General features: G+C 36.8%; 1 protein-coding gene and 1 long non-coding RNA gene across 5 annotated transcripts; one reads left to right on the top strand and one right to left on the bottom strand.

Moving 5' to 3' along the window:
• Window positions 1-345: 345 nt before the first annotated feature.
• Window positions 346-8975, top strand: LOC106160726 (uncharacterized). Of its 4 annotated transcripts, XR_015333468.1 has the most exons (4): window positions 346-501; window positions 541-627; window positions 7045-7141; window positions 8064-8975. It is a non-coding gene; the product is annotated as an uncharacterized LOC106160726 (long non-coding RNA). The 4 variants fall into 4 exon arrangements; XR_015333467.1 differs by lacking the exons at window positions 346-501; window positions 541-627 and adding an exon at window positions 2823-3184; XR_001238159.2 differs by lacking the exons at window positions 346-501; window positions 541-627 and adding an exon at window positions 3794-4508.
• Window positions 8976-9071: 96 nt separating this feature from the next.
• On the bottom strand, window positions 9072-13902 carry LOC106160725 (E3 ubiquitin-protein ligase RNF130). Its single transcript, XM_013537395.3, has 2 exons — window positions 13217-13902; window positions 9072-10351 (listed from the first exon to the last, which is right to left on the bottom strand). The coding sequence occupies exons 1-2, from the start codon at window positions 13740-13742 to the stop codon at window positions 10119-10121; spliced, it is 759 nt and encodes a 252-aa protein (XP_013392849.2). The 5' UTR covers window positions 13743-13902; the 3' UTR covers window positions 9072-10118.
• Between the last annotated feature and the right edge of the window lie 987 nt (window positions 13903-14889).

Raw genomic sequence — 14889 nt, forward strand, 5'->3', positions numbered from 1 at the left:
GATATGAGGTCCATGTTACTTGTGAAATTCAATTCAATTTATTAGACCCTTGCGGCTCATCAGAATGAAATGCAATAAAAATATTAAGTCATAAAAACAATAACAATACAACTACTAGTAGGAATGATAAAACTCATCAGACTGACGTTAATCTTGGCTCCGATGCAAATTTTAAGCAAACAATGCTTTTTTTACCTTGTTCTGCTGACAGTTGATTTGAAAGGCTATCAGCTTTTGATATGATCTAACCCACTTGAGGCGACCATAATCTCGAGCATCATATCTATTGTCACCGCAGTTAGTAAATAAGTCACGGAAGACCGTCACAGACAAAGAAAGGAGATTGTCAACGAGTGCTGCTGTCTAATTCAGAGATAAGTCAATCACTTACCTGAGAGGCATTTGAAAAGCTACCAAAAAGATAACGCTACACAAGGGTGGAATATTCATGGAAATTTAATGACCTCATTGTTCCTGATCTTAATTTCCGCCCAGTCCACAGTTCAATCTAAGATCTAATATCCGTTTAATAGATCTTAGGTTCAATGAACCAAGGAGTTATAAAAGAAGGCCTTCTGTTATAACTCCTTGAATGAACATAGTTCATAGACGCAGAAGCGGCCTCTGGTAAGTTTGCATAATAGCTTCAGCTAAAATTATGATTGACGGAGATATGTTCTAAAATGTGACTTTTGTGATGGTACATGTCTGTGTGGAGCAAACGTGAGAGGTGCATTCACTCCCTGATTTGATATTGATGTTTCAGGTATAGTAATACCGTTTTGGGTGAGAGACTTGTGTAACATTTGTCTTCCTGTTAAAATAAGTGTTTTTAAACCGCCAGTTATCAGAAAGCATTCACTTTGATTTTTTTAATTTGATTTTGATCAAAAAGGGGAATTTTAATACACCAATTTTCAAAAACGTATTTATGCATCTTTGTCATCAAAATGACAGAAATATAATTGCAAAAAGTGGTCTATTTGAGACTAAACTATTCTTGGTGATATTTAATATGGGTAGATTTATATAGAAGTGGTGGTATCAAAACATACAGAAAAAACGAGGGGAGCCTAATTCCAATATTTATCACATCTGTCCCTATTCAAAAAAAAAAAAAAAAAAAAAAAAAAAAAAAAAAAAAAAAAAAAAAACACACATTAAAATCTATGTCCAGGTTCTAACTATCTATAAATGAACTACGTACATGTATCTACGATAATTGGCGGCCATTTTGGATATTTCATGTTTCCCATGTCTGGATTCCTTGGGATTTTAGTATGTCGAGCAAACACAAAACTTTTAATAACGTTGCCATAACGTTTTTTCGTTATGGAAACGTTATGAAACATGCTGAGTTTGCTGGGAGGCTTCAATTTTATAAATTCTGTTGTGATTTTGACCAGGTTCACCTCAGACCTTGTCTATTTAACCTGGACAATTGGAGTACACATTTATTATGCTGTCACTTACTAAGATTACAGTTTGCGCCACCGCTGATTACCATGAGACCTGTTTTTGTTTCGTTGATCACCATCCCTGACTGTGAGCAAAATGTTTTCTATTAAAGACATTATATTGTACTTGTTCGTGATTCTCTCCCTGTTTGTAGAAAGTAAAATGGTATCGTCTATATAGTGTAAAACTGAGTGCAATCAAAGATATGCTGCACGGTTGCATCGTTATTCAGGCCCGTAGCCAGCAATTTCAAAAGGGTGTTCTTTTCCTGAAAAAGTGGACCCTTTTTTCCATAAAAACTTCTTGTACCTAGATCAAATTTTACCCAGAGTGGACCTTTTCCCAGCAAAAGGGGTGGTTCTTTCGAACCCCCCGAAGCCCCCCCCCCCCCCCCCCCGCCCCTGGCTACGGGCTTGTTTTTTTTTAATAGTAAATAGCTCAGCTTCTCGTGGGAACTACCCTCTATCAGGGCCACAGATTTGATTCAGATTTTTCTCTAGATATTCGCAGATATGTCTCTGGCTAATTCATGGCTTATTTTTTCACAGGAGAAAAGTATAAATAATAGGCCTAAGCTGCTGATAGATGGTTATTTTGGTTATTTTGAATATCTGTAAAAAATCTGTCAGTCGCCCTGGTAGAGGGTACGGCCCTGGTAAGGGATACGTGGTAAAAACGTAGTCGGCGTTTTGAGCAATGAACACGTTGCATTGATCTATAGTTGGCTTACATTCCCCAATATCTGACTTAGAAAGTGTATATTAAGAAATAGAGATATGTGTGTTATGTAACTTAATCGAACTATTCGTTGTTTATGGCACCCATTATATTTAAAAATACAAATTTGCGTATGTGACTAGAAAAGTCGAGAATCATCTTTTACCAGTCACAATCATCAAACCCGATTTTGCAGTTGACAAACGCGGCCATAGGCAACTTCTCTTACTTCAGGATTTCAAAATAAAAAAAAATCAATTGATAAACATTTTACACGTTCTGTGAGTGTCGAGGTTACTTTTTGAAGTCTCAGTTTTATTGGAACTAGATTGCTTGAAGATCTGAGAGATTGAAGCAGAGGAAATTGATGAAAAAAAAGTAGAAAACTTTTATGGGTGCAGATTTGCAGCGTTTAACAGGAAAAAGGTCCAAATCTAGATATGGTAATCATATTGAGGTGTTTTATTTTTTAGGTAAGGCTATGTGACGAACTCCCTTACCCCTCAAACACATACAGACACACAGCAAAAAGTTGTAGAATTTCTTGCACAAAGCCACCACTGCCACTACACACACACACACACATGCACACACACACACACACACACACATAACAGTTACTTTGAAAAACCTGCCCTGAGTGTCAGGGCAATGTAAAGCTAGCTTGCTCACTATACCTTTTCATGTGTTAGCTTTACAGTGCCCCTGAAGAAAAGGTATAGTGAGAAAACTAGCTTTATAGTGCAAAGATTTTGGAGTCGCTTCCTGAGCCACACAATGTGGCTCACAAGTGTTGTAAACTGCCGTACACACCCAACGGTCGCTCCTCCTACTATTCCGAAATAGACCAATAATATCTCACACATATTCGTCACGTGACCCAACGCGTAATCCGTGCGATAACACAAGACACCAGCAGATCGCTACTTTATAGAGAGGAGTTAAGACCGAGGAAAAAGTTTCTGAGAAGCATCGCTGTGTTGAAACATTTAAGTATATCCAACAAAAGGTAAGGGGATATGACTTTTACCACTGTCTTTTACCCTCCTTCCCTCCCCATTTAACCCTCAGGTCCAACATTTTTCCTACTATATTCAGTCTGATGTACACCTAAGGGTGGTACCCTCTTTTAACAGCGCTTTGGCGCTTTTCTGACGCTTTTTCTCCCCACCTTTTATGGTTAAAGATGCATATAAAGTCATTTTTTGCCACAAAAGCCAACCAAATACCAGCATTTAATTTCAAGTAGTATAACTAAGAGAATTACCAAAAGGCATTGTAACATTTAACCTGAAAATGATGTTTGAACGGATTTTTCTGTTAGCCTTCTATGCTGTATGTCAATGGGGAAGAAAAGTAGGTCACGAAAGAAGGTTAAATTTTTGACAAAAATGTAAAGAAAGGAGCAATATAAAGCTCTTTTACGGCTGATCGAGTGAACATTGTATTTAATTTAAGATAAAACAAAAAAGGCAAAAATTGAGAATGTCAGTCTGTGTGCAGTTGTATATGTATCAGAGGATATGTGTTTCCGGTAAATCAGACACTTGTTTCTACATTGAACTATGGACTGGGCGGAAAGTAAGAGCAGGAACAATGAGATCGTTAAATTTCCATGAATATTCCACTCTTGTGTAGCGTTATCTTTTTGGAAGCTTTTCAAAATAATGCCTCTCAGGTAAAGTGATTGACTTATCTCTGATTTAGACACTTATCTATGAACCTTCGCTAACGTTTCTTAACATGGAAAGATTTTATAATATCAGTGTCGCCAAGCAAAAAAAGGCACTTTATATCAATATATATAAACAATTTTATTTTGATATTATGTCGATATAAAGAACAAGATGTATATTCACCTTCAAGGTCTAAAGCACGTGTTACTTGAGTCACTAGTGTTAGGTTATGACTCGGTTTTATGGAACGATTTATAGTTTTTTTTACTTTGGACGTGTATAAACGGGAAGAATAATGACAAACCGTTCACCAGTTACACACACAGTACCGCTGTTTATTGATGCACGAACTGGTACGGTACATAATTTTACATCAACAAAAATCCCACTCTTGTCACTTCCAACATTTGTCACCGTGTACTAAAATAAGCAGAGCAGTATGGAGACGCTGCGAAGGTTTATTGTTTAGGTGTCTATATCAAGAGATAAGTCAATCACTTTACATGAGAGGCATTTTTGAAAAGCTATCAAAAAGATAACGCTAGATAAAAGAGATGAATTCCCATAGAAATTTAATGATCTCATTGTTCCTGCTCTTGAGTTCCGACCGGTCCACAGTTCAATGAACATAGTTCATAGACGCAGGAGCGGCCTCTGGTAAGTTTGCATAATAGCTTGAGCTAAAATTATGCTATATTAAAATCCTGAAGTAACAAAATTATATGATTGACGGAGATATGTTCTAAAATGTGACTTTTGTGATGGTACATGTCTGTGTGGAGCAAACGTGAGAGGTGCATTCACTCCCTGATTTGATATTGAGGTTTCAGGTATTGTAATACCGTTTTGGGTGAGAGACTTGTGTAACATTTGTCTTCCTGTTAAAATAAGTGTTTTTAAACCGCCAGTTATCAGAAAGCATTCACTTTGATTTTTTAAATTTGATTTTGATCAAAAAGGGGAATTTTAATACACCAATTTTCAAAAACGTATTTATGCATCTTTGTCATCAAAATGATAGAAATATAATTGCAAAAAGTGGTCTATTTGAGACTAACCTATTCTTGGTGATATTTAATTTGGGTAGATTTATATAGAAGTGGTGGTATCAAAACATACAGAAAAAACGAAGGGGAGCCTAGTTCCAATATTTATCACTTCTGTTCCTATTCAAAAAATAAAAATAAATAAATAAAATAACACCACACATTTAAATCTATGTCCTCCTACAGAGCAGGTTCTTACTATCTATAAATGAACTACGTACATGTATCTACGATAATTGGCGGTCATTTTGGATATTTCATGTTTCCCATGTAGGGATTCCTTGCGATTTTAGTATGTCGAGCAAACACAAAACTTTTAATAACGTTGCCATAACGTTTTTTTTTTTCGTTATGGAAACGTTATGAAACATGCTGTGTTTGCTGGGAGGCTTCAATGTTATGAATTCTGTCGTGATTTTGACCAGGTTCACCCCAGACCTTGTCTATTTAACCTGGAAAATTGGAGTACACATTTATTATGCTGTCACTTACTAAGATTACAGTTTGCGCCACCGCTGATTACCATGAGACCTGTTTTTGTTTCGTTGATCACTATCCTTGACTGTGAGCAAAATGTTTTCTTTTCAAGACTTTATATTGTACTTGTTCGTGATTCTTTCCCTGTTTGTAGAGAGTAAAATGGTATCGTATATATATAGTGTAAAACTGCGTGCAATCAAAGATAAGCTGCACGACGGCATCGTTATTTGTATTGTAAATAGCTCAGCTTCTCGTGGGAACAACCCTCTATCAGGGCCACAGATTTGATTCAGATTTTTCACTAGATATTCGCAGATATTTCTCTGGCTAATTCATGGCTTATTTTTTCACTGGAGAAAAGTGTAAATAATAGGCCTAAGCTGCGGCCCTGGTAGGGGATACGTGGTAAAAACGTAGTCGGCGTTTTGAGCAATGAACAAGATGCATTAATGTATAGTTGGCTTACATTCCCCAATATCTGACTTAGAAAGTGTATATTAAGAAATAGAGAGATGTGTGTTTGTAACTTAATCGAACTATTCGTTGTTAATGGCACCCATTATATTTAAAAATACAAATTTACGGAAAGTTGAGAATCATCTTTTACTAGTCATAATCATCGTACCCGATTTTCCTGTTGAAAAACGCGGTCATAAGCAACTTTTGTTACTTCAGGATTTTAAAATTAAAAAATCATTTGATAATCATTTTACACGTTCTGTGAGTGTGGAGGGTACTTTTGGAAGTCTCAGTTTTGTTGGAAACAGACTGCTTGGAGATCTTAGAGATGGAGGCAAAGGAAATTGATGACCAAAAGAAAAGAAAGGAGAAAACGTTTATGGGTTCAGATTTGCAGGGTTGAACAGAAAAAGAGGTAAAAATCTAGTTATTGTGATCATATTGAGGTGTTTTATTTTTGAGGTGAGGCTATGTGACCCCCCCCCCCCTTCCTCCTCAAACACAAAAAGCAACCACCGCCACTACTAACACACACATATATATATAACAGTTACATTGAAAAAACCCTGCATCCCGCTAAAATGTAAATCACTTACAGGTAGGTACGTGCTTATAGATACGGAACCCATGCACACCTGCACAAGTAGGCCAAAATTGTTGACCTAATTAAACAAAATCTGCACGTCACGCGTTATCGTTACACCTTAAATAGCACTTTGGAAAATCTGAAAATTTTATTTCTAGTAAAATGAAATAACATAATTCTAGGTGTGAGTCAGCATGTGACAGGTAAGTGTTGTCAGCGGAGAAATGACTTTCTTTTAGTCATACCTTGAATTGCGTTTTTCTCTGACTGAGTTAGTTTCACTTTCTCATTTGGTTCAACTATATAATCTTTCACTTTCGCATTTAGTTCAACTATCTGATTTTTTATGTGAAATAATTCACCTAAATAGAATGAAAATTACTAAGCCTCACCTCCCCCAAGGTCAATTGTCGATTACTACTGATAAATAACCGTTCGTTTATTTTGATTTTCACATTTCACATTTAGCTGCTCACGACATGTAGGTATATACCAGTGCATTGAATAAAAACGCTCAGAGAGGTGTGAATAATTATAGGTACAAATACTGGTACTTGGGATTGTACAACAACTTTTAAGTCTTGTTGAGTGACCATCATGTAAAAAACACTTCATATTTCAGAAAAACACTACCAACTTAAAATGGCAGAACAAGTAATTGGTGGAAAATCTCAAGAAGAAAACTCAAGTCACCAGAGCCAGCCACAGCAGGCATCCAGGTAACACACGTGTAATTTGTGATAAATGAAGAATGTAGTTGTAACAATATTTCGAAGAACAATAAAATGAAGATCAACACAAGGCCAGTGATTAGGGGCAATTGACCTGGATTTTCATTCCAGGTGAAATGACCCTAGTCATTTACTCCCTGATGATGGTGACTGACAGTCACAGAAATATTGGAGGTAATACCTACATATTTTATAAGCTCTTGATGAAAAGAAAAACAATAATTTAAAAAAACAAATTATCATTTTGCTCTACACAAGCCTAGGCCTTATGCCGTTTCTTACTTTGAATACCAGATTTAAATTTGTACTTGCGATCGCCCAATTAAACGAGTTCGTGGCGTGATGGAATATCCATGGCATTATAACAAGACTGAAGTGCATCAAACAGTCCAACAAATACAAGTACCCCTGTATCACCCCCCCCCCAAAAAAAAAAAAAAAAAAAAAAAAAAACTGTAAAGATGTGCTATCCAAGGGCGGATCCAAGACTATTTGGTACCTTGAATTGCGTTTTTCTGTGACTGGGTCAGTTTCACTTTCTCTTTTGACAGACCATGAGACATAAAGTCCACGCCGACGCCCCCCCTCCCCTTGGCCCCGAGAAATTCGGTATTTTAGAGGACGAACGGTGCCATTTGGTACGGTTTAGAACTATGATTCAGCCAGTCAAAACTCCAATTTCAAGAGGGGGCCATTGGTGTGACTTTTGCAGAAATCGGAAGAGAGGGTCAGGGCCCATTCGATACCCCCCTTAATCCACCACTGCTGTCACCAGATACTAAATGTGGGACCCACACCATCACAATCTCAGATTTGTAACAATTTGTACCAGTGAGAGGGGCTCTGATATATTCTGTATCTTTAAATGCAATTCATCTACATAGTATTCATTATGTTTGAATTTTTGCAGTAATCAAGAGCACCTGGATGAAGCCGATCATCTAACTAAGCTGCAGATTGTTCGAGCTGCGTCAAGTTCCGACCCAGAGATACCACTGCGGTTTGGGTTTGGTGGATGCTCGCAAAATGGTGCGATACAATTTGCCAACAAAGAGGTGCATGCACTTCCGTACATCAATCGATCTGCAAAACCTCTCCCTGCAGTACCACGGCATTAATCCCCCTCTTCATAGAATAACGTGATTGATAAGAAGATACGGTTCACAAAAAAAAATCTAATCTATGATCGTAGTTTCAAACCAACATAAACCAGTTAGAGGGTCTCTGTGCTGATTTTATCACCACATTTTTACCAAAAATGTCAAAAATGTTTGAAAGAATGGTATAAATTCCCATTATGAAGTAATTTTTATATCCTGCTTCAATTTTGAACTCTGTTAGATTTAGTATCTGAGATGCTTTCACTGCTTTGTGACTCATATATAAACCAGTATATGCATTAACTGGCAAAATTGACCAATGTAACAAATAACAAATATACATATTATATATTTTATACTTGAGATTATACATATTATACTTGAAATACTTGACTTTTTGGGTTTGAGTATGGTTAGCAAATTCTTTCCTCTTGAAGATCTCCATAGAAATGAGAACACTAGTTTTAGAATACAATCAGCTTTTCTGTATGATTGTTGGCTACTTTTGTCCTGAGGATTTGATGTATTTGATTTATGGAATCCAGCAGTATTGCACAAATAATTACAGATTTATAGACAAGATTTCTTTAACCACAATATGAAAGATAATCATTTAGTTACTGGCACAGAATAATGTATGTTTTGAAAGTATTTGTTTTGTTTTGAAGTGTGGGAGAAATATAATAAATACATTGCTTTGAGTGAAAAAGTCCCACAAAATATCCATTAATTATTCATATCTTTTTGCTATCCTTTTCTATGAATTTGATTAAGATTGACTCAAAATAAAAGAGGGTAAATAATCACAGAGAAACAAATCTCTTTACAGAATTTATTCATACATAGTGCAAAACTTAGCAAAGCAATTGACATTTGACATCTTTCGACCTTTGATATATGGAAAAATATAATTATATGTACAAAATAACTTATTCACCAACAAGGTACACTTGAATTCAACAATAACATAGCAGCTCTTGAAGGGTTATAATAATGTTGTTAATAACAATAATAATAATAAATGATTATGAAAGTACAGTTATTACAATTCTTCTAAATGAGCTTGGCTTAAACCATTATTTACAAAACTGTAATAAATACAATGCAAGATTATTTTACAAAGTGTTATAGTACATGTGTCGTTTACTCTCCATACTAACGAGTATCCCATGAACTTCTGTACACTGATGAATATAGGCCACGTTAACATAGGCAATATTACTGGAAAATCCTGTTACTTATTTTAGTGAATTTCTACACCTGGGCAAGGTGACAAAAACTCGATGGTATAAGCGAATGGAATACAAATGGCATTCTTTTCTAACTTGTTTTACAAGTTGATCAAAAATCAGCGTCACGTTGGATACAATGATCTTCAAGCTATAAAATTACAACACTTTTCATTAAACTTTATCTTTGAAAGAGAGGCACAGGTAGCATGGCTGTCGCAAAGTTAATTCAGATGCCTGGTCTAGATTTTGCACAGATTTGTTATACTAATACGGCCATGCCCAGGGGAGGGGCTAAACGACCACCCACCTACTCCTGAGCTGGAGGCTTTGAATCTTGGAAGTGATTTTAAAACATCATTTTTCGAAGAATTAGAAAAAAGCCATACAAAGAATATATCAAATCTGCAGAAATAGACCGAAGTGAGGTTTTCTTGTTGTAGTCTCAACAACAACGTTTAACAACAAAAACAACAATAACAACATACATAACATTGTCCAATGGATGCCTGCTGTATAAACACGCCAGTAAAAAAAAAAACCAAACAAAACAAACGATCTACGCTGGTTGCATTGATGATTGCATTGCATAAAAACATTTGCACTTAACTGTTCAGACTAATACAATAACAATCATCATAGCGTTGTGCCTGTGATCATCATGTAGAGAAAGTTCGTTACAACCACTCCCAATATGAGTGTGCTAGTTGAGACAGTGCTAGATGCGCCGGTTGTGCTCAGTGCCGAGTATTTTGGCAATGCCTCGCTGCCCGGTGTTATGGTCATCTCAACAGGAACAAAGTTGTCCAACATGGTTGCTATATAATCTCCTTCTTCTTTGCCGATGAATATGGCGATGACGTCCTCAACTGAAAAACACATAAAAAGGGAATTTTGAGAATCATGATTAAGAATTCAAGCTGCCGTTTTCCTATCTGCAACGAGAAAACTTTTTTGTAAATAACTGTTGTATTAATTCTTTTTTCTTTTTTTTATTCAGAGATTGTCGCAGTTCTAAATGTTTATAAGCACCGAGCGTGAACTCAAAATTCGATTTTTTTTCCTATAAATAATATGCCAATGTTTTGAAATGGCATTTACGTGCAGTATGGTCGTCAGTACCAATACTCGATTTGTTTGTATACAAAACATTTGCTCCCCTATATCTTTATGTCATACAGGAAGTTCCATCCAAGTGCAGCGCCGCACATCGCGTAGCAGACAATCCCACACCATACGCTCGCACAAAAAACCGCGCCGCCGGAAACAAAACCTCATTTCACCACCGCACATAAATGCCCTTACGACACACAACGGCCGAACATTCCACAGCGTGCACTATTATATGATTTATTAATCCACATATGAAATGAGGTTTGTTGTCATGTTGATGTTTTTCCACGTGGATGAATTCGGCAAACCCACTACAAACACACAAAAGGGAGCGGCGCCTTTGTTGTTAAATACCACAATTTCGATAATTCACAAACGCTTAAACGCGGGCGCTGGGTGAATTTTCCTTTGCAGTAAGTGCGCGTACGCAAAAGCTCTTTCCTGCCAGATTTACTTTGTAATTCGAAGAAATTTATGTAATGTAATGACCGCACAATATAAGATACTTAGTTGGAAATCATGGGGTTAAGCGGCAATCATATGATCTCTCATGATTATCATTGATTTAAGGCATAGCAGGCCATTCTTTTTAATTAAAATGAAGCAAATTTGTGAAAAATAACCATTGCAGGCCTAACAGGTTCACATATAAGCTTTAGAAAATAATTTTTGCATATTTAAAAACTCCGATATTCGAGAACACAAGATTAAGATTAATCTAAGATTATCTTGAGAGATGGTAAAGGCTTGTCAAAAATATCTGGAAAACGCGCTTTATTTGATAGAAGGCACTGTCGGAAAATATTGAAACATCGATCAAATATGTTTTATGAAGTTTTTTTTGTGTCAATAATTCTACCTTATCAGACAGAGGGAGAGATAGGGCTATAAAAAACTGCAATTGATTCTTTCTGACTGGGTCTTCTGAACCAAAAATTAAATAGGTATTAATCAATCAAAGGCATCAAGACGTATGTATCTTTCCTCATTAGAGTAAAATTAAGTAAAAAAAGTTAATTCATAACACCAGATTTACATGGAAGGAAGGTCGTTTTACCGCACCCCTTATTGTTTCGTAAATCAACAAGTACTTTAAGAGATGCATAGTGAAAAGAAATTGACACACATATTTTCTGATCTCATTTCATTTTTACGATTTAGATAAACTGGTGCGTTTAAAAGTAAATTTACCCAGATATTCATTATCTATTCACTTAAATTTTGGTCTCCAGACCATTAATAAAATAAAATAAAATAAATAAATAAAATAAAACCATAAAATTATATAAAATAATAACACCCGTCATAATTTCAAATTCGTTGTTTTTTATTTTATTTATTAGCCACTGTCACAATTTAACAAAGCTTTGCATTTTTTTGCAACAGATAGGTCAATCAAAACTATGGAAAGTGAACATACATATAGTTAGGAAGAAACGATTGTTAATAAACCAATAATAACTAACCACGACAAAATTTCAAATCAACTGCAATAATACTGTAATCGAAAAAGAGCTTGGATGTGAGTTCCCCACTGCTATGTTTTCATGGAGAATTTTCCAGTGTTTCAGGCGTGAAGCCAAGCTCCAACGACCTTCGAACCCAAACAAGTGCACATGGTTTTCACATGTTCGCAACATGATTGTTTACTAACGTACTATTTTTGTTTCACCGAAGAATGAGGCTATCTACTGTAAATTGGTCGGGAATCGATTGAAGCACCGGCATCAGGGAATAAAGAGGCGTTTGTTTTAATACAGCAAAATTGCATCAGCCATGGCGGGAAAATTCCACGTGATATCCACGGGTGGGTGGGCGTGTTTTATTTATATTTACATACGGGTAGTTTAGGTGCACTGATCATGAAGAATATATATATAATCCATGCAGGAAAGTAGCACCTACTATTACTATATATGTCTAGTCTATGGACGGACTCCCATTGAAGGTTATTTTTGAGAGGCGTATACTCGAATTACGCTAACAGAAACGCGCGCAGACTTGTACTTAACAGCATTCACCCGTTTTCAGATATTTTACTAAGCATTCCTAAGACGCTTGCGATGGAGCGTTCCCGCTGTATGCACGCGGCTGAAGCGGGTTGGCACTTTGCCGAGACGGGATTTTTCCGCCCGCACCAGACACATTAATAACTTCCATATATCGTATACTCATCACGGCGTTGAAGCAAACAGTGGCAGCCATAATAGCCTATTTCTTTGCATATATATATATATATATATGTATACATTACACTGGAGCTATCCGGTCCTCGTGGATAAAGTAGGCTATTTGATAACAATTTTAACCTTATTTGACCTTCAGTCGACTTAAATTAAAGCGTATTACAATTCTTGTGACTTAAGCCGAGAACATCAGTGACAAACAAAATTACCAACGAAAAGTAAACATCAGAGAGCAAATATTTTGCAAGAGGTCAAACAGTAATTAACTGAGCACCAATCGAAACAATCAGATACCTGGCACGTTTCCAAGAGGTCTGCGGGAGCGTTACGTCACGTCCAAATGGACCAATTTAAACCATCAAGCATCACTTTCTATGTTGCCAGACAAAACAGAACATGAAATAGTTCAATTAAACTATTCTAGGTTTTATTTACCTTCGTGATCCATTACAACGAGCGGGTTCTCTTCTCTGTCATTGTAAACAACAACCGCCGTGGCCCCCCGGAGTTTGGCAGCGTTGTAAATCTTGTCCTGGAATCTGCACTGTCCTCGCTTGACGAGTGCGATCCAAGGCTGACCTCTGTCGATCACGTTTACTGGGATTGTGCATCCATAGTGAGAGCCGTCCTTCGTCACAACATGGTGAACATGTCCATATGCTCGCGCTATTGTGCTGCCCATGCTGTATTTCCCAATGTCCTGCAGCGGTCGGTGATGCCTACCACTAGCGTCTGTGTAGGTGATATTTACACATGCTGTATAGTAGGTACTCTTTTCGTCTGAAAGCAACGTAGGTCCCGTCTCACTGCAGGTACAACACAGGCACAGTACAGCGAGGATGATCGGGAGACGGAGTCTTGATCGCCCTCCAGTGAGGACACACACTTGCCAGGTTGTCATGGCCAGGGTCTTTAGGCATCCAGCGAGCGCACGTTTTCTTCCAAATCGTCCTCTTTCCATGGCTTAAATACTGCTACGATTGCCTACTCGAGCGTAATGTAACTTTGGAGACAATTTTGTGGTTACAACAACGACTTAATTTCCCACATCTACTTCACGTGGTGCTTCATTCACGAATCTACAATCTTATGTTTTCATATGACGTGTTTGTCATGTGACAATAATAACCTCGTTTCCAGACAAATGGTTATTACGACAAATTTTGGGGAGATATCTAAGGAAATAATATAAAATGAGATTTTTATAAATAGTATTTTTCAGATAATGCACATATTATCATATAATTCACGAAGCATAAGGTTCAATGTTTCAGAAAATGTTATTTATCTTTTATTCAACTAAGAACTGCTAAAATATTTTCCTTAGGCCTCTCCCTATATGAAGGTGTGACATAAAGGTATGCATACGATGTGGGCAAGTCTCCAGACGAACATTATTGAAATCGGTCAGGCAGTTCATTTTTAACATAATCTTTTGACAAGCAGTGATGTGTAAAACGGCAGGCGGTCATTCAGAGTCTACTAACGGTCCCTCTTATAGTGAACTGATAAAGGAAGCTAGCTGACATTGGACATTAAGGGTTATGTTTTGGCGGGAACAGTACGTTACTACACTCTTACGCTAGAGTAATCCTTTTCAGCTATCGCTGTAAAATAAACAATAAAGAGTGAAATGCAGGTTAAGTCTCGTTGTGAATGAAGTTTATGCAAACCCAACAGTTGTGAAAGGATTTATCGCTATGCATATACTAAACTATTAAAATTGGCACAGTGCCCTTGAATCCCACAACCAATATGCTTCGCCCACCTACAGCGTGTGTGTGTGTGTGTGTGTGTGTGTGTGTGTGTGTGTTGAAAATACGCATTAAATATTCCTGGCAAAGATCCAAAAGGTGTCTATTAGTCAAAACAGGTTATCTGCTTGTGAAGCTTAATAAAAATGTGTCCCGTCGCGGATATTTTGTTAATTTTTCCGCAAAAGTTTTCTGATCACAAGAAATAAAACAGACAAATCACATTAGAAATATATGCCCTTAATGAGAGCATACATTTACTTGACATACAAAACAGGCAGATGTACATATTGTAACTGGCCACCCCAGACGGTTAAAACAATATCTTAAATACCATGTGCGTGCTGAAACTGA

Source organism: Lingula anatina, chromosome 3 (genome assembly GCF_051362555.1).
Source record: "Lingula anatina isolate TDL-2025a chromosome 3, LinAna3.0, whole genome shotgun sequence".
NCBI lineage: Eukaryota > Metazoa > Brachiopoda > Lingulata > Lingulida > Lingulidae > Lingula > Lingula anatina.